This window comes from Megachile rotundata, chromosome 12 (genome assembly GCF_050947335.1).
Source record: "Megachile rotundata isolate GNS110a chromosome 12, iyMegRotu1, whole genome shotgun sequence".
Lineage (NCBI taxonomy): Eukaryota > Metazoa > Arthropoda > Insecta > Hymenoptera > Megachilidae > Megachile > Megachile rotundata.
The window spans coordinates 2,461,586-2,486,919 of NC_134994.1; the positions used below are offsets into that span (position 1 = coordinate 2,461,586).

A 25,334-nucleotide genomic window follows, 5' to 3' on the forward strand; every position below is an offset into this window, starting at 1 on the left:
GTCCATTTTTCTATTGTGACCACCAAAAGCCGTAGCTCTTCCAAACACCTGGATCAACCTTTTCATGCGTTAATTCATGGGTTGACATCGGTGCATACAAGCTGTCCACGCCTAAGTGTGACAGCGTGATATTTCATGAATATTGATGACACGAAAAAGTGTTTATATGGAAATCACAGGATAAAAGGGGCTCTTTGTTTTGGAGTAAACATAATTTGTATTGATGTTATTAATGTAAATAATATAATTGTGAATTTTCGTTTTATAAGTGGAACTATATATTTTTTTTCGATCACGTGATAGTGTTTTTCAATACGAATTTATTAAGATTTAATGTATTTATCTGAGTTTTATTAGTTTTCGAGATATAACGCTTAGAGATTTATTGATTTTCAGCACAGACGTCTCGAAACCGATAGCTGGATGTCTACGGTCTGAACAATAAGTCCGAAGAGTAAAAAACATAGAAAGAATTGTCCATTACGGTCTAAGTTTTCCGCATCAAGAATGATGTAGTTAATTATTTAATGGCTTTTTCGTACTCGGTATCGCATGTACAGTTTTAACGCAAAGTTTATGCTTGTATACATATCACATGATATTAATCATTCAATATCCCCTTCCCTTTAACTATTAATTCGCGTTGAAAAATTGAATTTTTCATTCTTTGAACTGTTACATTTAGAAAATTATTCTTCATACAAATCTTATTAGTGACAAATTAATATTTAAACCCCTTTCATACGAAGCCCTCGATGAAGTGAAACAAATACACTGATGTTTTAAAGATTAATGTAGTATTGAAAACTTTCGCAACATTAAAAATTAGTAATCTAAAGTAATAGTTATTTTACAAATTTTTGTAAAATGACATGAAATAAAAAATCATTTTTCGTTACACAGTAATCAGTTGTTATTTTAATCTGAAAGAATAATATATTTAAAATTACCAATGTTTAAATGTTCTAATTACTAATAACTAAACTCAGTGATTAACACTTTCACTACCGGTGACACCAACGTGGTGCCAAATGCAGGCCAGTCGTTGTTGGCCGGTGACACTTATGTGGTGTCATTGATAGGCCGTTGTTATTAGCCGTTGACTTGCACGTGATGTCAAAAATATTGCCGGCTCAAGGCGATGTTTCACTGCGCAAAGATGCGGTCGTGAAAGTGTTAGAACTTTGTTTGACCACCAGTAACAGAAATTAATTTTAGTTATAAATTGACGACAAACATTTAATTCTTATAGTCAATATAAATGACCAAAATTTGTGTGCATACTACTAATCATTATTAATGCCCAGAATTTTATTGTGGTTATTGATAACCACTATTGACGCCGGAAAGTGGTTTCTGATTACCGCCCAGTCAATATCGACAAAAAATTGGTTTCTGATTACCGCCCAGTCAATATCGACAAAAAATTGGTTTTTGCTTAAAATCTAGGCTAATAATTTCTTATTGGTTTATCTACTTATTCATACAAACCGCTTGTAAAACAAGAAACTTAATAAAACGTAAAACTAAATTTAGAATTTAGAAATTTTCTAGTACACTATGTCGATGAAACAGTAACAGATGGAAAAATAGGGCGCTTATCGTAATTGTCATAGATTCGTAACAAAAAAAATAAGTGGCTGAATAAATAGACAAAGCATTGGCGATTAATATTATATGTGGTAATAATATTTGATAACGGTCGAATGTAATCAATCATTTGATACTCGTTAGACAGTAATAAAAATAAATTTCCAGTTGTTGATAATGATTATTGGTAACCAAAATAATATTTTGTTTAGTACATAGAAGAACACTTAAAACTCTTCAGTGTGTATTAATTACCCGAAGTTGTAGAAACTCGAGAGTTGTACAACTCGAAATTGCGATAATAAATTATATATAGGTTGGATTTCTCTACTCTAAGATATATGAGTATACTACAATATAAATCATTACTACAATAATAGTATACTACAATTCGTTTTATTGCAGTTAGCTATGTTTACCATTATTTATTGGTACGCATTATATCATATATTTCGCGACATCACGAAACATTAATATCTGTGCAGTATTGTCATTTATTTTTCCTGGACGACGTCCTGTATTTTTTAGTTTTTTGCAAACGTTTGTCGATGATTCCTTATATTGTAAACCGAAATCTACCGACAATTGAAGAAATTTTACTGAATAATTTATAATTGTTATGTAAATTTGTATCGATTTTCTATTCGTCTTCCATAGTTTCCGTACCTTTTTGACCCGTATTAAAATTAAAATTCAATACAAAATTTTTTTAAACAATGGCTTTTAGTCAACGGACATTCCCAATATTTACATTCAATGTCTATGTAATAAGAAAAAGAAATAATGTGTTACAAAGTGGTAACTGTACAAATATATATTTTTTTTATCTGCTGAAATTTTTTTAAAAAACGATATTGTACAACAGTTTTACTCAAATTACGTATTGTACAAATACTTTTTACATGGACTGTACGTCCTTGTAATCGGCACGAAAATGAAATCGGCGGGCATATTACAGTGCAGGTGCATTATAAAACCTAAAGTATGCTTATTTAACTGTTTTTGACGAAAAGTATAATTTTGTAACAAAATAACATTCCTTTAGTAAACCTCAAAATTCACTTATTCTTTCTCTGCAAAATAATTACGCCTCCTTCAGTTATTTGTTTTTCTCAAAGTACAACTCAAACAATTTTGATTGCTGTGTCATGAAATCCTTGTAACGTTTTTCAGCATTAAAATTACTAAACCAAGTCAAATGACCACTACTCAAGTTTCTTATTTTAAATTATAAAATTTAAGATGCTTTTCATAAAATGTAATTGATTTATATTGAAATAAATAAATATACGTTTTATGTAAGGTTTATTTATTTTTTCAAATCTTTAATTTCAAAATACATGTATATTTACAATGGGTAAGTTTAGCACTGAATAGAAACTTCGTTCCTTATATGGCGAAGAAATGTTTTCTATTATATCAAGAAATATTATTCTTTAGTTTTGGAATATCTTCTATTCTATAATATTGTAAAATTTAAATATTTAAAATTTTGTAGTCTACATTATCTTCTCTGATGTTTAAAGAATTCTTCGAAAGGAAGATGTTAAAAGTAATAATGACTTTAAGATATAAATAGTTGATAAATGCATGTTATATTATACACAATTCGAGTCTAAGTATCAGATAGCGTGACAAAAGAAAATAAAAAAAATTGGCAGTTGTACTTAGTATAAATTAGCATAACCTATATGTCGACAGTTTACATGTGTATATCAGTCTACATCTTGAAAGTTTAAATTGAAACTTGCACTTTTAATGCTTTCCTTGCATTACAGGTACCATACAACAACCAATATTTCAAGATATCAACAAACTGACCTGAAGCTGTTATTCTTATAGTATACTAAAGTAAATTATTAGTTATAAAATTTTATAAACTGTCATATATTTTACAAAGATAGATTTCCTCCTAAGCGCATTTTCCACACACATATTTATTATAGATATGTGATAATTACAGGAATGATGGTAATTCTATTATAATTACAGTAACCTATTTGCCGCCATTAGCATGAATGAAGTTGTTTCTTTAGAAGTCTATGCATATTAGCTTATTGCAAGTCCATTCCTGGTTTTATATATTCACAACAAAATTTATTAACAAAATATTTCTAACAATATTCACAACAAAAATTTTAATTCACATTCTACGTCTCCAGATTGAAACAAATTATTAAGTGTACATTCAAAGGAATGCATTATTTTCGCATTAGCATTATAATCAATCCAGAATTTTTCTGCTAATTATCTTCATTGTACTGAATGATACACAGTAAAAATTGTAAAAATGTGCGAAAAATTAAACAAAATCGTAAAAAGTTATATAAATCGCTTTGATTGGTATGTATGTATGTATGCAGCCACGATACAAAATTATTTTCATTCTAAATAAATAAAGAAGAATAAAAATCACTGCACTACTTCTTTAATTACTGTAAAAGCAATCAAATATGAAAAAAATGTAACTCATACTAGGAATATTAAAATAATTGTAAAACGAGTAATATTGACTGGCGTCGTAGTTGTAGTATTAATATTATTCTTAATTATAGTCGATATACGTTTGAAGAATATAAGAATTCTTTGAAATATTACTCCTGTTTTATTACTAATAAAACAAGAAAAGTGCGAATAATGTCCAAATTTTGTTGCGAACCACAAAAATTTTCTGATGAACCGTTACTCTAAATTAGACTCTAGTGCTAACTTGTAAGTATCTGATTATGAACAACTTAAATCGAAAGAGTAAGATTTAATATGTAAGAGAAAGTTGGAAAGTAGATAAAGTGTTTTAAAAGTGTATAATTATTTAAGTCGTAATAATCTTTTTTAATACTAATTTGTCTCGAAGATATGCTCCCAGTTATATGACATATAATCAATATTTCTCACTACTTATCACGATACTTTATCATTAAATATATTTACACTAAAAAATAAATGAAATGTTTGACTCTACTCTCGAATAGAAAGTATGTTTATTAAACAATAAATGTTTAACAAATAAACAATATTTTACTTCTGTAATGCGTTTTCTATGTTATCTTCATATTTTTTTGAACAATATACTGTTTATTTGGTACGGTTATTTTTAAAACATTTCTAAATACACCTGAGATATTTTTAACTTTTCTAAAGTAGCTTGATGGTTTCAAATTATAAACTAAAGATGGGATATTTTAATAATTATTCAAATTGTAGTGCAGACATATTATACTATTTTTAATTATATGGATTAATGTAAAACATAGTTCAACGGAAGTGTAAATTTAAATTATTTAAATAACAAACAAAGATTATAATGATTAATAATTCTGTGTGTTGCTACAATAATTTGTTTCATTTTCACTGTGTAAAGCTTATTGTGTACTTATTGCACATGGTACATGATGCACATTACACATATATTCAAATGTTGTTCACAATGCGAAAATCAATAACAGTAACAATATATGTCTTCTCACTGAATTTCATAAAACAATTTAAATAATTTCTGAAATAATTTATGTACTTTAACACGTTTATGTACATTTTTATAAAAAATATTACAAAGTATCGTTACATGTAAAAAAATATACATAGAGTTCCAGTAAAAAATAATTTGCAAATTTAATACCTTTTATTTAGATAAAATCATGTATTCTTCTGTTATAAATAAATTCTCCAAAATATTGGGGGAACAAAAAAGTATTAAAGTACAATGTTAAAAATATTAACAATTAGAACAAATTTTAATTTTTGTATAAAATGCCTCATAAACTATTAATTTTGTTTACAATGTACCCAAACTTTTATGCAAAATACTCCAAAGAATCGATCTATATAAAATGTAGAGCGTTCCAGAAAAAACAATTTAATTTAAAATACTACTTCATTACTAAAAAAAACCATATATAAATAACTTTCCTAATAACATTGTCTATAAATCTTTTCAATTCTTTCTGAAATATTCCGTCAAATCGACCTAAAGTTGGCACATTGTATAGGTATTAATCCAGTTGAGTTTATGTAGAGTCTCACATACTCCAATAAAATTAACACATTGATGCACACTTTTATTGGCATGTTTCGCTCAATGGTAGAGTACCTATATCAAACATTTTTGTGTCTGCTAGATTCATACATCCAGAAGATCCATTGAGTCTGAACAGATGTCTGAACAGACATAGTTCTCATTAAATAAACTATTAACTATTTCATAAAATCTTAGTCTTCGTATCTACCATTTTCAAATATCAATACAGTATATCTATACCTGAATGCCATATCTGCAATTGCTTTACTCCTCAATTTCCAATATTTTCAATCTAAATTTCTACATTTCCATTTCACTGTATCTGCACATTTCTGTATCTCAAATTCGTATACCGCAGCTTTCTACATACAGGGTGTCCCATCTAACTTGACCATGGTGAGTATCTTGTTTACATTTTATGATAAAAGAAAATCAGAGGAATACATTATTTTGTTCGAACGAATAAATGTTACGGTGGTTAAGAAATTTATCTCAAGCACGTTTCTTCTGGGATTTCAAGGCCATTAAAGTATTTTTAAAGGGGATAATATATTTTCATCAGAATGGCATAATAATTGAGGTAAAGACAAATCCAACGACCTATAATACTACGACCTTCGCGTGACCTTGTGTATGTCAAATCTTCATATCTTCAAAATTCTGTATTCTTTAAATCTGTAATCTTCAGATTTGTATATATTTTACATCTTAATGTTTTTAAATGCATGAATTTCCTAATTTGCGTATGTCAAATCTCCATATCTCCAAAATTCTATATTTTCCACGCTTCTATAACTAAACCATTCATATATCTCAATCTCTGTAGTTTTAAATATCCACATATTTCTACATTATCATATGCCTATACAACTAACCCTCTAATAACACAGAGTTGTTAAACCCTCTAAGTACACAGACATATCACGTGATAAAAAATTTGTATATTACTTTTTAATCCCCCAAAAAAATAAGTACATACAACCTATATAACTAACTAGAAGCTTGATTCTACATAAACATCTCTATGAATTACCGTACTTTTACAGCAAAATAAATTGCAGTAAAACTTGGATATTTTAGTTGATTTCATCAACCAAAAAATTTAATTTCTGCTTCAAATTTTATATGTGTAGAAGACCTAGTATAACAGTAGCACTTTTCGAAATTCCAATAATTGGTGAAGTTCCAGCCCTGAAAATGACTACCTACATATCACATCGGCTGGATCGTTGAAAGGCAGTTTCCAGTCGTTTGACTAGTTTTTTGTCCATAAAAAGATTTTGCAAATTTTTTAAATAAAGTACTGTTAGAAAACTAAACTTACCACGTACGTACTTTTTAAATACATTTTAAAATATTACAGGATTTCTCAATAAGAACAAAATTTTTTTGCAACTAAATAACCATTACCTGAGATCATTTAAAACGCCTTTTTCTGTCTGATCTTGAATGCATTACAATTATACATGAAAAATAGTATTAGACAATGTGTTCCGTCGCTAACGAAACATGGGGTGAGGATTCCCAAAGGGAGTTTATAACAGGGCCTCTACGAACAGCTGTTTTTGAGTTTGAATATTTTAGATTACCAGCAATAGTCGTTTACCTTTTTTTCAGACAATAGATTCCAAATTTTTAATTTCGTTTTGTTCTCGACAGCTCAGCTTATGTCATAAACTCGGTCCTTCCCGAAGGGTAATTTCGCGAGCAACCGACGTAACGGTCTTCCTGGCCTTCAAGGGCCTACCTGGAGGGAAAAACCCCGGTGTCGCAGGACTTTGGGTCTTCTCACGTATACGCGCGACTGCACTCCGATCTCTCTTAGCGACCTAGCTAAGGCCGAAATAGAGGCTGGGACTTAGAATCTAGAAACCACGCTGATTCGGAAATTAACGAATTTCGGAATACCCATCAGCGTGGCTTTCCGGACGTCCGAACTTTCGCGGACGACAGGACGACAGCGGATCGTCACTTAACATCGAGGTTCTTGGGTCTCAACCGTTCGGAGACTCACGTAAAAAAAAAGGTGTTGCCAATTTGGATATTGACAACATCGACCGCGAACACCGGTGAGCCTAAACGGTAAGAGGAATCTTACAAATTCCTCCGAGGAAAAAATTCGCGTAGGTGAACGCGCGCCGGCAACGATCATCGTCAAGTTGCCATCGTAACACAATGACACTTCCGCTCCTCTGATAGGAAGCGATTTACTACAGTAGTAATAAATAAAAAAATGTGTTCATTGCAAAGAAATTTGAAGCCAGTTGAAGTTTTGTAAATACATACATTTTAAGGTCATGAAAGTAGGTTTTCAGCTAATATCTCGCTTACTGGTTGGACACAAATAAAAACCATTATAAAATTTATAAATTAAAATGTTTGATAAAAAAGTGATATATACATTTTTCACATGAGAACAATTGTTTTCAAGTTAATATGTGTAAGTTTACAGCTAATATGTGTAAACTACGTATATGTGTAAACTACGTGAAAAATAACTGATAAACTTTTAAAAAGAGTTAACAGTAACATATGTTATCAAGGTCACTCTCCTGAGTAACATTTAGAAGGTTAAAATCGCTGACTATTGTTTACTAAAAAATTATTAGCAAAGATAAATCGATATACACCCTGCAATTTTCCGGCAATCGGAACTTTGCCAGCACCAGAGACAGGGCCTCTACCCCTGCACCTACACCCAATACTATGCACAACTAAGCATACATGGAGTTTCTACTGAAAATTACGCATTGTTTGAAAATATGTTGCATTCGTCATTATATGTATTGTTTTTTTCATGATATTGCACGAACTTCATGATAAAAAGAATATCTGTCTGCTACTGTTTCTGTAGATGTTGATTCATTGTTAAGCCAATTGGTTTCCTGAACAGCAAGTCCTAAAGACATCCTAGTAGCAAAACAGTATGTTAATATTATATATTTCGTAAGTTATATGTTATATGACATCTTTCGAACGTTGATCATAACCGCGTCACGCTCATACCTGCAACGCTTACAATAATTATTGAGAAATCAATTAATTGCATATGAAGAGGTATAAAATGTCTAAAATATTGTAAAAGATTGTAAAAATAATGATATTTGTAATAAAAATGCTGATTGCCTCTCTTCACAGGAGGTGATTTTAAATTATATATCTAATAAACATTGCAACAAACAAATTCCAAAAACACGTATCCTCTATTTTTGTCCATAGTTTACGTACACGAGGTTGCATAAAAATAGATCAACATTTAGTGCAAAAATTTAAACAAAAATGATAAATTTTTTAAATATTATTTAAACAAATAAAGTTTCTTGAAATTTTTTTACGCACAAAAATTTCCTATCTAAAAACCAACAATTTACAAAAAAAAGAATTCAATTATCTTCTTTAGTTCCGGAGATATTCCCAAAAACATGGTTTCAACCCCCAACTTCGAGGGCTATTTTCACCCCTTCAATGTGAACGATGGCCGATAAAAAAAAATACGTGTCAAATATTTTTTTGAGAACTATCTTTCACATAAGTTTCATTAAAATCGGTGTGTCGCGGTTCGATATGTTTCCTTGTCAGTAGGGGAAGGCAAGGTGCGCTTTTTTAAGTGATATCCACGGTAAACACGTTCAAAACAAAATATAAACCCTCTTTAATTTTATTAAGGATTGGAACATCTTTCTTTATATTGGTAACGAGTTTTTCTCATTCAATATATCCTCAATCTACGTAAGGAATTCTACTGTAATTTGTACTGAACAATATCGCACTAATTACGGCTACTTAAGTTATATAAACCAGATTGGAAATTATATTAACCCTGTTTACCTTAATATTAATATACTCAAAAACTCCATAGCAACCTTCAAACACTCGTTAACCGACTTATTTTCATTCTTAATTATGTTATATTTTCGTGTTAATGCACGACATCTAAGTCTCGTACATTTTATTTTATATTGTGTTACACTGTATTTCTTCTTTTCATCGTTTTCTTTTTTATTTAAACGTTTATTTGTGTTTTATTTGCTCAAAGTAATTGTGACAGTGTCAAATATGATAAATCTTCTTTTTACTATATTATATTTCTTTTTGTATAAAACGACTTACTCCATTAATAAATAAATATTTCTCTGTGCGTTATCTTTTTCGGAAATATCACATCTTAATATAACTTTGTAGATTTGAATATGATTGAATCGAATGTATAGAATTCTACATCTTCTATTTTAAAGTAATATGGCCTAGTCTATTCGTACAGAATTCTGTATTTTCTAGAACCTAGATTCAGTTATGACTTAATCCTTTTCATAGAATTCTACATTTTAAAAATTCAGACTGTTCCAAGTATTTGTACAATCAGTGTTTGAAATATTCAGGCATAATTGTCCACGTAGATATAATTCAAGCAACGAAGTATAGTAATCAAACTTCTCTACGACCACAGTCACGCCTACATTCTTCATAACTGCAAAAAATATCCACAGGTTCCAAGATTATTATTCATCACTCATTCGCACTGCTAAATGAGTATGTTCATGAGTAGTTCGCGAACTATTTCTGTATACCCTATTGTTCGCACAGCTCCAAAGAAAGTAATCCAAGGATTGCAGATCACATGATCTCAAGGAATAATTATCATCACTATTTTGCGAGACAATTCTGCTACTAAACTTCGATTGTAACAATATCATTGTTCAGACGACTTGATATGTGACACAATCCCGTCGAAGCAATAAATTTTCTCAGTCAATACGGTTTAATTATGACTGCACAAGCTCAAGCAATGGCTAACTGTTGCAATTATCGAGCTATTGACATTTTGGATTGTCTGGCACGGTTTCATGAATTGCGACAATGTATAGGGTGTTCCGTATAACTGGAACAGGCTGTACTTCTTACACGGCTGGAAATATAAGATGATGTTATAATTAAAAGTTAAACAGTACTAAGCTGTGCATAATGTGCAACTAATTCTTTGCACTTTTGTGCATCGGTGCATAGAAAGATATAACTGCATTTATTTTTTAAATGGAATTTTATGTCTTTAACTGCGCCAATCAATACAGCTTCTTGTCCTCTAAATAAAAATATGTATTAACATATTCATGCCCTAGATATACGAGGTGTGACACAAAAGTAACGAGACTAGTCCAATAAATCATTGTATTTTCAGAATCAGTTCTCCGTGACATTATCACCTTCAAAGTAGTCCCCTTCAGCATTCACACACTTTTGCATTCGGTGCTGCCATTGCCGGTAACAGTTCTGGAACGAGGTTTTTGGAAGTCCCTTCAGGAGATTCTCCGTTTCTGCCTGAACCTCTTTAATTGAGGTGAAATGGGTTCCCATTAAGCAAAATTGAACTTTAGGATATAGAAAAAAGTCGCATGGAGCCAAATCAGGTGAATATGGTGGATGCCCCATCACAGTAATATTTTTACTGGTCAGAAACTGACTGCTTGGCAGACAGTGCCGTATGAGCGGGTGCATTGTCCCGGTGCAACAGCCATCCATCGCTTCACAACTGTGGCCTTTTTTTCCTAATTTTTTCACGAAGTCTTTTTAGTAGTTCAATGTAATAGTGTTAGTTAACAGTCTGACCATTGGGAAACCACTCAATCATTACAATTCCATTAATGTCGAATTTTGATTTTGACATGCGTGCTTTTTTGGGTTTTGGGGATCCTGGAGACTTCCACTCCATTGACTGGCGCTTACATTCTGGGTCATAGGTAAAAATCGATGTCTCATCACATATTACAAAAGAGTTCAACAAATTTTACAAGAAACTTGATGTTTATTCGCTGTTCGGTTTTTACGTTAGACATTTTTCCGGCAGAATGCAGTTGCACGTGTTCACTGAATAACGCAATACTTCCAAATGATATGACCGATTCAATCGAAATTTGCAACATGGATAGAGAAGGTATGTGGGATGATGCCACAAAAGCAATTGCTGCCAATTTCATTGATTTTTCAAGTTACAGACCTAATCTCGTTACTTTTGTGTTACACCTCGTATTCGTTAGGAAATTATCGCAGCTAACAGTTCTCCGAATTATTTCGGTCACTCGACAAATGTTCTGAAGTATTTACCTTTTGTTCCATTATAATGTTTGTGAACATGAATCAATAACTATTTACTACCAGTGTGTGATTGTTTGGCGACCCAGTGTTTCGAAATTATGTCATTTACGAATAGTAAAGCAGTTGGTATGTTCATTTCGTTCAACAAATGCAATCAAAATGGTACAGAGGCTGTAAGGCTGTATCGAGAAACATATCCCAATCGGCAACAGCCGTCGCGTTTGTATTTTTACGAACTGGAGTCCAATTTACGTCAGTATGGCTCCTCCCCAAACCAAAACGAAACGTGCCGAAACCAATCGTTGAAAATAAACATAATGTAGAAACAATACTGACAAACGTCGAATTAAATCTTCGAATTTCCAGATCCTCAGTTCAACGTATTTTGAAACCACATAACTTTTATTTCTATCGATTTTCCATTGGGCAAAACATTACGGCCTGAGGACCTCTCTGAAGCTGGCAGAACCAAATTGGTAGAATCACATCGGATCTAGTGGAATATTTGGTACTTACTTTGTACTAATTTGTGATACAAAAAGTAATTTTGTACTTCGTACCGTTTTAAAAACAATTACAGTGCTTCTTTTTGAGCTAGCAGTCAAACATCAAAATTGATAAAAATGAAAAGAAACAAAGCGGATATATATAGTACCCGATTTGTACTAATTTGTAGTACTTAAATTAATTCTTTTTTTAATTAGAGGAAAAATATTAGACATTCCATTTAAAAAACTGCAGGTGACTAACTTCTCGTTCACAGTTCTACGGACATGTATGTATATATTTCTCATTGCGCACTTTATTAAAAATAACATTGTTAACATTTTTCTGATTGCACATGATAAATATATATAAGTTGTTTATTGCTATTTTATATTATGGATCTTCCGCGATATCATTAACACCGTTTTTTATAATATACTTGAATATTGTTTCCTTTATTCTTTGTTCTTTACGGATCAGTGGATTAACTCTGATTAAATACTGAAGATCAAAGAACGAACTACGTCGGTTAACAAAAGGTTGTTGTCCTTTTTAATTTACTACAATAATTTTTTTAGTTTTTTCAACGTCCATAAAAGAAGAATTAAATTTTGTATATAGTTTTGTATATTGAATATATAATTTTGTATATAGTTTTTAAAATATAATTTATAACAAACATCCTTCTTTCAGGGAATATTTTTTCTTTCACATATACAGTGACACATGAAAGTATTCGAAGACTTATATATGCAAACTTGAACGACTGAAATAATGCGCATTAAAGTAATTTGTTTAGAGAAGTAGGCGTTACTAGGAAGTTGGAAGTCTTAAGATTAAGGCAATAAAATTTGGAAAGGATTCAATAACGTAGGTAGAAGTTATAATACATTTATTCGAACGACGCATTGTAAGTGACTCACAAACGTATTTGAACGCTACATATATTATTAAATTATTTAATATTAATATTTTGTTGGACCACATTTAACAGCAATAATGTGTTTGAATCGGCTCATACATTTTCAATGGGATTTATGTCTGGACTTTGCGGTGGAGTAATTAATATGCATGGTGTGTTATACGATCCATTCTTTTACAATTCTAGCAGTATGCTTAGAATCATTATCTTGTTTGAAATGGAAATCTAATAATGTTAATTGACGGGCTTTCTTTAAGATTATTTTCTAAAATGTCTAAGTACTTATATTTATCAAATATTCCATCAATAAATATCAGATTTCCTGTACGATGCTAAGTCATATTTAGCAGCCACACAAGTCCACTGTTTGATGTGAATGTCGAATCTCCAATTCCGTATTTGGTTTTCTCCGTACATAACATAATTCCGACCATTTGTGTCAAAAATACTAAACTTTGACTCGTCTAAAAAAATAACTCTATCGCAAAAAAAATTATCTTTACTAATATAGGTTTTTGTAAAAGTCAGTCTTTTTTTACAATTTACCGCATTAATATATGACTTCTTTCACGTGTTACGTTCCGAACAGGAATCTTTTTCAAAATTTCCTTTGTAGTTTTGACCGACCGGATGTGTATCGATAATGCGTATTGCATTCTGGGAACACCCTGATCGAACGCACTAACGATCTTTCAATGTTTATTGGATAGACTATCTTTTGGCGACTAAACTATGATTGTTAATATAACACATTCCTTCCTTGAAATCAACGTGGTCCCACGGCTAAAATCTTAGATCATTTCATTTCTCCGAACCACCGAATATAAACGGAAGTCACACTCGTGTGGTCCGATAACGCCAAGCGTTCTGGAATGTTCTTCAAGGGCCCGCGACGCAATATAAAATTATAATAGAAATTGTCTTTGTAACAGTACAAAATTATATAAATTACCCATAGTATTTCTTTATACCGTTATTATGAATACGCACACGTCAATCAGTTCCACAATAGTTACAGTACCGAGCGCAATTTAACCTTAATAATTGTAAAACGAAATAGATAATGTTTCCTTCTAAATTTTTATAATTGTGCAGATTAACATTTTATACTGTATTGGTTATACATGTAAAATTATTCAATAGCTAATTAACAATCCATAGCTCAAGAGTAAAGGAAAGAACTATATAGAAAGGGAGAGAAAGATAAGAGCTGGACAAGGGAGGAACATATGCACCCACCATCACCACCTAACTAACGAATCACGGTCTCTTACGCATTGGCCTCGCAGCCTAATTCGTTAGGCGCATATCAATGCAACATAAACAATTTCGGACTAGGCCCACTCTGGTCCTCTCTGAGAGGTGCAAGTTGCGACACTCTTCGGTGTATAATCGCGAGGTGCGTGTCGAGGGTCCGTGAAGTGGTTTAGAGACGAGTTTGTTCTTGAATTTGTTAAAGTGCAAAATTCAGACAAAGACTCTATCTTCACGTAAAACTTTCGCGTTATATAATCACATTAAATTTTCAATTCAATTAATTATTCTATTTTTCTATTTAATATTCAAGTTTATTCTTTTAATTTTTAAAGTATAATTTTATTTTATAGTTTATTTGAATTTCACAATTGGCCAGTTCAAAATTCTCATTGGTGGAGCGTTTTCATGTGTGTGTGTGTTCTTCCCAGGAACCAGGCGTAGTTGGCATTTCACATTTTGCAAGAGGTTGATTAATTCTAAATTCATACAAGTATAGACATTTTGGTGAGTTGTTTCCTTTATTCTTCCAGCTATTTTATGAATTTTTCGGCAAGTAGATCCAGTAGTTAATTATTTAACTTTGGGATTTCCCTCACTGGATTATAAAATTATTTTGTATTTGAATAATTGTTTCTCCTTCAAATCTACGAATTGCGCGTCTCGGATATTTACAATATTTTTGTTCAATTCATTGTAATTCACATTATATCATATACGCTACCATTCTAATCGCTTCATATTTTATAAAATATAATCTTTGAATATTTTAATTAGTTGAATTACATTTCTTTAATTGCCTCCGTCATATCCTCTAATCATTGCAATCTTGTGAAAGGGCCCGTATGGGACTAGCGTATCTCCGGATCCACAAAACATTAAGTCCCGTTAACAATTAATATTGTTAGGGCAAACAAATCTTCGAGGCTTTATACGCGCGCTTCCCGCACGTAACACACGGTACTCTGCTATAAAAATCATTGTTTCGTAAGATTCCTCGCCATAATTTGGGGTGTACTTCTTTATAAAACATATTAGCTACCATATGTGCGAGTTGAGAAGCGGATATAGTAGGATTTTTTTTTAATTCGCGAATGGTAACTTCCTCCTATCTTCCAGTCAATTTCCTTGGTTAACCTAATCGAGCTTTGTTCGCTAGTGTTCTCTTATTTTTTGACTTTCTTATGATGTAATGTATAGTGGACTTACTTCTGCTCACAATTCCGGCAATTTCGTTATTTAATTTTTCATCCTCATGTAATCGAAGTATTCTCTTTCACACTTTTTTTCGGACTATTTGGTATTCATTTTAAATACTATTGTGCCCACTTTTACGTTAATGTTACTGAAACGTTGTCCTAACATCAAGTGAACGTATCATTGTTTTCATTTATTGTTTTATTGTTTTCATTTCATTTATCATAGCAATGATATTTACATACAATGCAAAGGAAGATGAAAAACTATGAACAGTGTTCACAAAAGTGTTCAAATACTTTTGTGAAACATTTGTCGTAAATGTTTCTAATAAATGTATCATAATTTCTTATATTATTGAATCGTTTTCAAATTTTACTGATATAATCTTCATCTGATATTGATTATTCTCTACCTATATAGCGACTTTCCTGTCACTGTAGATACCAAATAGTTTCAACAAATTAGTTTAGTACACCTCGTTTTATTAATTGAAATTTTTAACTGTAAGCGTTTGAATACTTTCGTGAGCCCACTTATTTGAACTTATTTTAAATAAGCCCACTTATTTTTACTTATTTGGAAAAGAAAGATAACAGTACAATTCACAACTGAATCATAAAACTTTGTTGAGCATTGAAATACAATATAATATTAATCCTTACACGTCGAGTACCAGAATTTTTAGGAAGGTTAAAATAAATAAAAACACAATTTTAAATGAACCTATGTGTATTTCCCTTTTTTAAATAATTTTTAATACGACAGGATACCAGCAGGATATTTTCTTAAATGGTAAAATTATTTGTGCGTGTACAGACTAGTACAAAATAAGTACTAAATGTTTCACTAGATTGCATAATTTTTCTGTAAAAGAACTGATATAAAGATGTAGGTTTTTTTCATAAAGTGATCGTTATAAAGATGACACTGCTAGCGGCCATACCAACGATAATCTACTTATTTACGAAAACGCTTTGCGACTTGCCAAATTTTGTTGATTAGTCGTATTTTGCGCTTCTTAAGAGAACAATCGCGGAAAGCAGTGTCACCCGGAATTTTTATTTTCTCTTGTGTGTGTTTTAAAATAAATTGTTAATTTTCCGTTTAATATATTTTTGTTTTTCCCTCTTCGCCCTCATATCATACAATATCCTTTATGATTTTGCTGGTTTGGTCTTTCGAGCTTCAGAGACCTACCTAAACCTGGCACCCGACTTTAAAAAATTTAATTTCTTTAAATTATATGGTATTCGCATTCGTTTGTACCCGTTTGTAAAAACCCTTCTTTTCGTTTCTACCCTAAGAGGCGAAAAGTTACTAGAGGATAAAAATACCCCAGCACCTTACTTTAACATTTTTTATTTTTTTCAACGCCATCATAAGAAGAGACGTTTGTACCCGTTTGTACTACCCTCACTTCTCGAGAAATGGACGTAGTTGCTAGGAGACATCGCAACGGGATGTACAATATAAAATGAAGGAGGGCCTCGAAGCCCTCACTTCGTTTTTACGATTTTTAGAGAACATATCGTCTGCACATTTTTCGAGATTATTTTGTTACTTGGTTACTTCAGTTTTTTCGTTTGTTGGAAGCAATTAATTTTGTCACATGAATTTCGATTCATATACATTTCGGAATGTTTCCTATCAAGAAGCAGAAAGGAGGCAAAATTACTGCTGAGGTCATCAGTAAAATGCTCGCAGACGCCAAGAAAAAGATTAGCGTGCAGATGAGAAATAAGGCGGAAGCGCGGAAAGAGCAAGGGGCGGCTAAAGCAGCGAATTCTGCGACAAGCATTCAGGGAAAAGGAGGAGAGGGAAACGGGAAGGTAGGAACAGCGACGACGGGAGAAAAAAGGCTACGATACGAAGGGAAAAATAAGGAAGACAGCATGCTGGTGGAAGCCATTGAAAGCGTGGAGGAGGTGGTCTCCTGCGGAAGCGATGGCGATAACAACGACTGGAGGTACCAGAATAACGAAGTATTTTTCCGCATTTCTTCTTAAAATGTCCGTACCTTTCCTTATTAAACGACGAATTTTTCAGTGTTTTTGCTTAGTTCTTGGAGGAGAGAGAGGGGTGCGACGGAAGGGAGGGATGGGTGAGGATAAGATTAGATTAATTCCGCTCGGTCAGGTGAGCGATGCAGTGGAGGGATCGTTGTCTTTGACAACATGTTCAAGGCCAAGTTGGCGTTGGGGTAGGCAGGGCTTAAAGTAAAGTCAATAGTATTCAAATTAGACTATCGACAAACAAACTGCTCCCTTTCTGTGCCCTCTGATAAAGACGATAGTCGAGCATCCCCTTCCGACGCAAAGTGCGAATCTGGACCGAGTACGAAGATGTACGAATCCACCTTCGCGATCCGACAACAACGATGACCTTGCCGGATTGTCCTCATGCTGAATAGGCTTCCGGCAGGTTGCTGCCACATCTTCCCTTCACGGGGAGGGTGTAAGTAAGAGAGAGTTTTAGTGGGTACTACGTATTTCACAGGCACCAGTGTGTCGCTGAGTACGGCAAATCTCACACTACCTGGGCTATCTTCCCAGATGTCTGTAAATAGATTTTTCTCTACCAGAAACAAAAAAAAAAATTTGTCACAAACGAGAAATATTGTATATTCAGTCTAACAATTTACATTCCGCCTTAATTCGCCTTTCTGAGGGGTCGGAAGAGTTTCAAAAAAAGCATGCAAAAATCTGAAATTATATCCGGATGTGTTCAAATATCTAAAGTCTCAAACATTTCTCAAATTTGAGAATGTATATGAGACGATTGCTATACCTACATCAAAAATCTTTAATAAAAGAAAGAGAATCTCAGAAATTTATAAATCTAGAAAATTTGGAAATACAGAGATTTATAAACTTAAAAATTTAGACATTTAAAAATTTATAAATATAGAAATTGAGAAATTAAAAAAACTAGAAGTTTGGAAATTTGGAGGTTTAGAAATTTGTAAACTTAATTTGTAAGCTTCAAAAGTTTAAAAATTTAGGAATTGTAAACTGACAGTTTGAAAATTTGAACTTCAAAGTTTTTAAACTCACATATCTGTCTTTATCCAAAAAACCTATATTGCACCTAAGTACACAAACTTAATTTCTTTAAATTTCATTAGGAAATCACGAATTGCACGTTCATGTTGGCAAATATGTGAACTACAAACATCGCAAGCTTTTCTAATCGCATTTCTTATCGAACCTAAATTTTCATGTCATGTTTCTATTATCTTAATGCGTCCTTGTATTCTATACTGCATGATTCGAATTATAATAGTCTGTACATCACGGTTCTCAAACACCGTTAGCAAAAACAATTAACATTCGAAGGATATAACAAAAATATTGTGAAGATAATATTAGAAAATTTTTATGTACACAGTGATTTCGAAAAGATGGTATGATTAAGAAGAAAATGAATTTACATGAAAAATAAGTAAAAAATATAAAATAAAATTTTTCTTATGCAGCTTTATTTTCGAGAAAATTGAATTTAAACATTTTTCTAATATTCATAAAAATGTTTGTTTACAACGTAGAAGAAGACAAAATTAATTCGTTTGTTAATATTACAGTCAGCAAATGTAAATCAGTAAATATAATCATTAATATCCCTAAAATGTATTTATCTTCATTACTTATAATACATATTTGTTGGAGTTTTGAATTTACGCGCTTTTAAAACTCTTAAATGAAGAAATTCGCGGTCCTTCGTTTTCTGTTTTTGGTTGCCGTGCAGCGTTTGTGTGTTTGGAGAATCGTTGGTGACTTCACGTTTTACGATGCCCGGCGTCTTCTTGTAATAATATATTTTGCGTGTTTTAATAAAAATAACTGTGTTCACTATTAAAAATCCATCAATATTGTTACTTATATGTATTTTTATCATGAACTAAGTTCACCATATTGTATATTAGTATTTACATACATCAATAATGTTATGAAATATTGTGAATAATTAATAGTATTAGCATTAATAACTAGATTTACTTATTTAATAACGTATATTAATCTTTAAAATTAATGGAAAAGTTATTACATTTGTTGCAAATTCAGTTATGAATTATTAAAAATGCTGTATACGAACAAATTTTATTCTAATATTTGCGACATATTTATTCACGCCGGTTTACCCTCTTTTCAATTGTGCCACCATTTCAAAAACGCCACGTATAAGTATAGTGATTCTTCCTACAGTGCAACGGAGGACGGAATCGAAAATACTCACTGTGGGAATAGTGGACACGAAAATTGAAACCCGGCGACTATCCTTTGTTTGCCACAGCTCGCCTTTGTCGGCGGCGGCAAAGAAAGTCGACGCTGGCTCCCAAATCTTAAGTGAAATAAAAGACGACGGAACATTTAAACGTCTGATGAGATTCCAACAGTGTTTCCAAGAGCAATATGGGAATTGAATCTGCGGGACACGATGCAAAGTGAGAATTCAGTATGTATTTTCGGGCTAATCCGAGGGGAATGCGTTGCAAAGTGAGAATTCGATATGTGTTTTCGGGCCGATCAGAGGAGGGATCTGCGCTCCTCATTGCAAAGTGAGAATTCGGACACGGTTCTCGAGCCAATTTGTTGGAGTAATCCATTTTTTAATGAATATTAAATATTGTCCAAATTATATCGTGTTTGGTCTCATTTTAATCGTAAAAACCTCACGAATATGTTAAAAAAGTTTGCAGTAAAAAAAAGTAAAAATTAAAAAAGTATACTGTTGTATTAAGAGCTAAAAATCTGTTAGCTCGTATCAAAAGAACCGCGGTGAGTTTCGTGATATATGTACTTGGACTGACTCGAGCGAGGGTAACATAGGCGCAGATACGACGCACGCATAGGTACAGGAAGAGACATTTTGCACTGTGGGAAGGAAACAAGTGTTGCACTGTGGGAGGATTTACTATAACTTGGTGGAGGATAAAAATTCTTTGAACAATTTTGATATAATAAATATTTTATTTAACCAATAAACTCTAATGCTTATAGTATTCGACATTTACAGTTAAAAAAAACGATCAACGTTGTAAATTGTGTTTAAACATTTAGCTACATTGCAAATTAATTTCTATTTTCACAATAATTAGCAGTATAATAATTATTTAGCTTGATTTTTAAAGAGACCAATAACCATTAACAATAACCATAAACAAATAAATGTATTAATTGCTTTTTAATGTATTTTTTAATCGGTTTTTATACCTAATAAAAGACAGTACAAAATAATATGCATACATCAAATGCGGTATTAAATTAGTACACAGCACTCTTATAGTATAATTCTTGAAAAAACAATACTATACTAAAAAACTTGATACTCATTTTAAACGCGTTACCCCCCATTCGGGTACAAAATTTCATCTAATCGCCGGGTTAAAAAAATACTTTTAATGTACACATACATGTGTGTTTACGTAAGCGTATTGTATAAGTCTTTTTCTAATTGAATCTTTTATATCATCACTATTTGTTCGATCGACTACATACCACATAACAACATTTCAATGTCACGGTAGTTCTGAGTGAACTTAAAAAGAACACATACCTTTGTTCGAATGTCACGTATTTAAAAAAATAAAATTTTATAGACTAAAGTAAAATTGATAACTTTTTACTGATTCATATTTTACATTACGTAATAGACGTTTTTAATTGCAAGTGAGGTTTTAGAATAGTATTGTAGTATGATTTGAAGTGTAAAAGAGGAAGTAGTAATTAACACGAGATACATCGACAGAAGCAAATATGCAATAAATCTTATTCGAAGAAAAAGCGTGAAATAAAATAATTTTTAGAAAAAACATACGCCGACTTCGAAATGCACTAAAAAGTATAAAATAATTTCTATTTCCTAATGAAGTAATTTCTATTTCATTCAATCATACAATTACGTAACAGATATGAATGAAACCTATTTACTCGTTAGGTATTATATTAAATACATTTCAACCTTTTCGGAGGCGGCGCAAAATTAAAAGATTATTTTGAATATGTTATTTAATTTTGCGCCGCCTCCGAAAAGGTTGAAATGTATTTAATATAATACCTAACGAGTAAATAGGTTTCATTCATATCTGTTACGTAATTGTATGATTGAATGAAATAGAAATTATTTTATACTTTTTAGTGCATTTCGAAGTCGGCGTATTTTTTTTCTAAAAATTATTTTATTTCACACTTTTTATCGGCCGGCAAGACGTGTTTGTAGAAACAGTAGAAAATCGGCGACTGCATGTTGACTTATACACCACCAGAGACACGGAGGCACACGTAGAATTCAATATATTAGTAACAATAGTTTTTCGCTAATAACTCGAAAACTAAAGCTTCCCCTTAATTGTGGATAAGGAAAAAGTTGTTCAGAATCGTGTCCCTGATAACATATTAAAAGGACATGAAAATCGTCCAAAGTTGATTTCAAAACTTTTCAACAATTTTTCGCTAATATCTCGAAAACTAAACCTTTCCGCGAAATTTGTATATGAACAAAATTGTTCAGAATCATGCCCGTGATAAGATATTAAAAGCGCACTAAAATCGAGAAAAGTTTATTTCAAAAGTTACCGGTTTTTTTGCAATAACAATACTTTGCAATTGAAAAATGAAAATTTTTTTGATAATGGTACCAATGGGGAATCAGAACCTACTAGATGCAAAAAGTATCGTTCCGATCGGTGCATCCAGCTAGGCGTAATCGGCGGGCACACATAGGGGGGGGGGGGGGGGACTGATGGAATTGAGTAACCTCCTCCTTTTTCGAAGTCGGTTAAAAAGACAAGCGAGTTGCGAATAATATTACAATATTCTGGTAAAGTGCTCTTTAAATCATTTTTATTACTAAATTATTACAGCATATTATGAGTAATGTGTTATATAATAAATAATATAATTCTTTAAAACGCATAACTACATTGAAATAGATGGATCTTTGTGATCTTTCAGAAAATTCATATTTTTATATACATGGTATTAGAATAGAAGTATCAAAATACTTTGAGTCTAGAAGATTATGAAAAGTGTGACACATTCTGACTAATACAATCCAACGGAATAACAATGGAACTAATCGTTAACCAATTCGGAAGATTGCATTAAAAAACCAGAGTGATCAAACCGTATTCAAATTACGATCAAATGAAGCGTGCAGAATTAAAATCAAAACCTTTTGCCGAAAAAATTTTCGTAACGTAAGAGACACGTTTAACTTTAATAACCACTTTTAATAACCATAATCAACTTCGAATTAAGGGCATAGTATGGAATAGTGTCATAAAAATTTTTATTTCGGATCTCTTCTTATTATAATCAATACTAGAAGAATTTGTCTCACAACTTACTACATTTAAAATACCTAACAAATTTAATATCTCATTGCAATTTTTACATTACCCAAGATACTGACGTTAATAATACTAAAACCATAATCTACGCTAAGCCAAAGCTAAACCTAAACTAACTTAGTCTAATCTAACTATAAAGTAGCATAGTACATGCTTGATTCAATCGTCATTTAGCTTTAATCCAACTTTAACGTAACATAGCTTCAGCTAACTTAACCATTACTTATTCCCAGTCCTCAACTGGAACCAAACCAAGACATATTTTAACTCCAAACTAGCCTTATCCTGACCCTAATCTAATTGTAACCTTACACTAACCATTGATTCAAGTTTCATGATGTTACCTAAGGTGTGATAGCTTTAAAAAATAATTAATCTAACGATCCTAACTCATCATTGTGACCTTAACTAATTTAAACTGTCATTAAAACTACCATAATATTACGTAGGGAGGTATCCTTGATAATATTAAATAAAGCGGACATACTCCACATAAATCTGACGGACACATAAAAGTCGTGACGTAAGCACTCCTTCGCTGATATTGAGTGGAACGTGCTAAAAAACCGCTGACATTTTCATTAAAAAGCAATAATTCTATACTTCATGACAAAACTATAAGGCACGGAATAAACGCATATAAACCTACATTACGTGGTATAATTTTTCCATTTTTCATATAAAGGGTTGATTTTATTGTTAGAAAATAGAAATCGACGAACAGTTGAAGCAGGCCATGTGCCTTTCGTTAGCGCACTTCCCCTTCTTAAGGGAAGTTTCTCCGGGACCAAGTGCCCTAAATAATAACCATGCTAACGGGGGTGACCTCAGGACGAGATTGTGTCTTCGAAGACCTTCTTGTATTGCCTTTTGACGAGAAAGGATACAAAACCTCTAAATATTTTTCAAACGCGCCCACAAGTTTTATTAGGTCAATCCCACATTTTACTGAAATATTCCTAATAGTCTTACATTGCTATAAAGAAATGTTCTTCCAGGAAGAGAACATTTTTTGTTATTTCAGCATTTAGATCCGGCGTGTACGAACGACATTTTTCGTGTGATTTCACTGCGAAAATTTGTTTCCTCAATTAAAAACAATAATCCCAGAGTGATCACACAGAAAATAATTGCTCGTGTGAATAGGATGTTATAAAAATACAAATTATATTATAATGATTAAGAACTATTAATAGGAACTCCATCGAAAATTTAGTATGTGTAGTACAGTTCAAAGAAAGCTTTCAGATGATTATAGTAAACCTTTTGTTAACTCTTTTTTTTTTCAAACATTTTCGAGATCACCTTGAATTCTTTAATAATAAACCTGTAATTTCTTTCGCATATCTTCAAGCTGTTCTTAAGACGAATTCGGTAAGTACCATAACAAATACTTGTTTTCATGTAAACTGAAAAAACATAAAAATATAACTTTTACCTTAATCTAAATAGTGTAAAGTCTCCATGTAACCGAAAATTATCTACACGATATAAGCGAAAAAATAGACAAAATCAATACAAATATACAACTTTTTTATTTTTGACTCTATTGTTATCGAACTTTTACTAATAGTTTTTTGACATTTTCCTTATGAAAGTGAAACCAAACACGATATATATTCTTTGGGCTATATATACTAGTATAATTGACGATTTTATAATTTTTTAATTTTTTAAACTTATAGTTTCGAACTCCGAAAAGGATAACGAATGAAAAAGAAACAGATGCGATTGTATCAGTTGGCAAAAATCAAAAGTCTGTTGTATTATTTACAATAAGAATGCATTGGTAACATTTCTTATTTTGTCCTGTTTTTGTACAACGTTCTTCGTTATATTTGTAACATTTTCTTGATTAAAATGTGGTAAAACACGATGCTGTTCGAGACATATTTACATATAAATTTCAAATTCCAAAAAAATATGTTTCGAATTATATAATAATCAGGAAAATAGCACAAATATGTTGCTACACGTTTAGTAAGAAAAAAATAAAAAATAAGAAAGTTTTATTCTGGCATTAGAATTGTCCCACCAACATGCTATTGTTTCTTTACATTCGGTCATTCGAATTTTCCTTTGCTCTTTCTTCTTCTCTACATTCGATAAAATGTCAAACAATGAAGAAGCTACACCGATATAAGTGAAAGTTATAATGTTATTAAAGCGACTCGGGAGATTCGCTTACATCAAGAAAAGTTTCTTACAGTAAAGCTCTAATGTTTAAAATAGATTCTATCATGAAGGATCCACTAGTTAGTAAGTCACAATCGATTTATCGAACGGGGTCCAAAGGAGCGACATCGCGTGTCGTCAAGAAGAAACGAAGACAAAAGAAATAAATTCTTTCGGAACAAGCGTGACATACAAACCTAGAACATTTTTACTGTTTAATAATTCTTTAATCTTTTTGTAATACATATTAT

At 31.8% G+C, this 25,334-nt stretch overlaps 2 protein-coding genes across 5 annotated transcripts in view; one reads left to right on the forward strand and one right to left on the reverse strand.

Moving 5' to 3' along the window:
• Positions 1–25,334, reverse strand: part of Sk2 (Sphingosine kinase 2) — a 295,374-nt gene that overhangs the window by 262,570 nt on the left and 7,470 nt on the right. The window lies entirely within an intron of this gene.
• On the forward strand, positions 16,701–18,411 carry LOC105663768 (uncharacterized). Its single transcript, XM_012295037.2, has 2 exons — positions 16,701–17,526; positions 17,607–18,411. Exons 1-2 carry the CDS (start codon positions 17,198–17,200, stop codon positions 17,617–17,619), a joined length of 342 nt encoding a protein of 113 aa, XP_012150427.1. The 5' UTR covers positions 16,701–17,197; the 3' UTR covers positions 17,620–18,411.

Excerpts from the sequence above, each read along its gene's own strand:
- LOC105663768 (XM_012295037.2), top strand. The coding sequence starts at position 17,198 with ATGTTTCCTATCAAGAAGCAGAAAGGAGGCAAAATTACTGCTGAGGTC.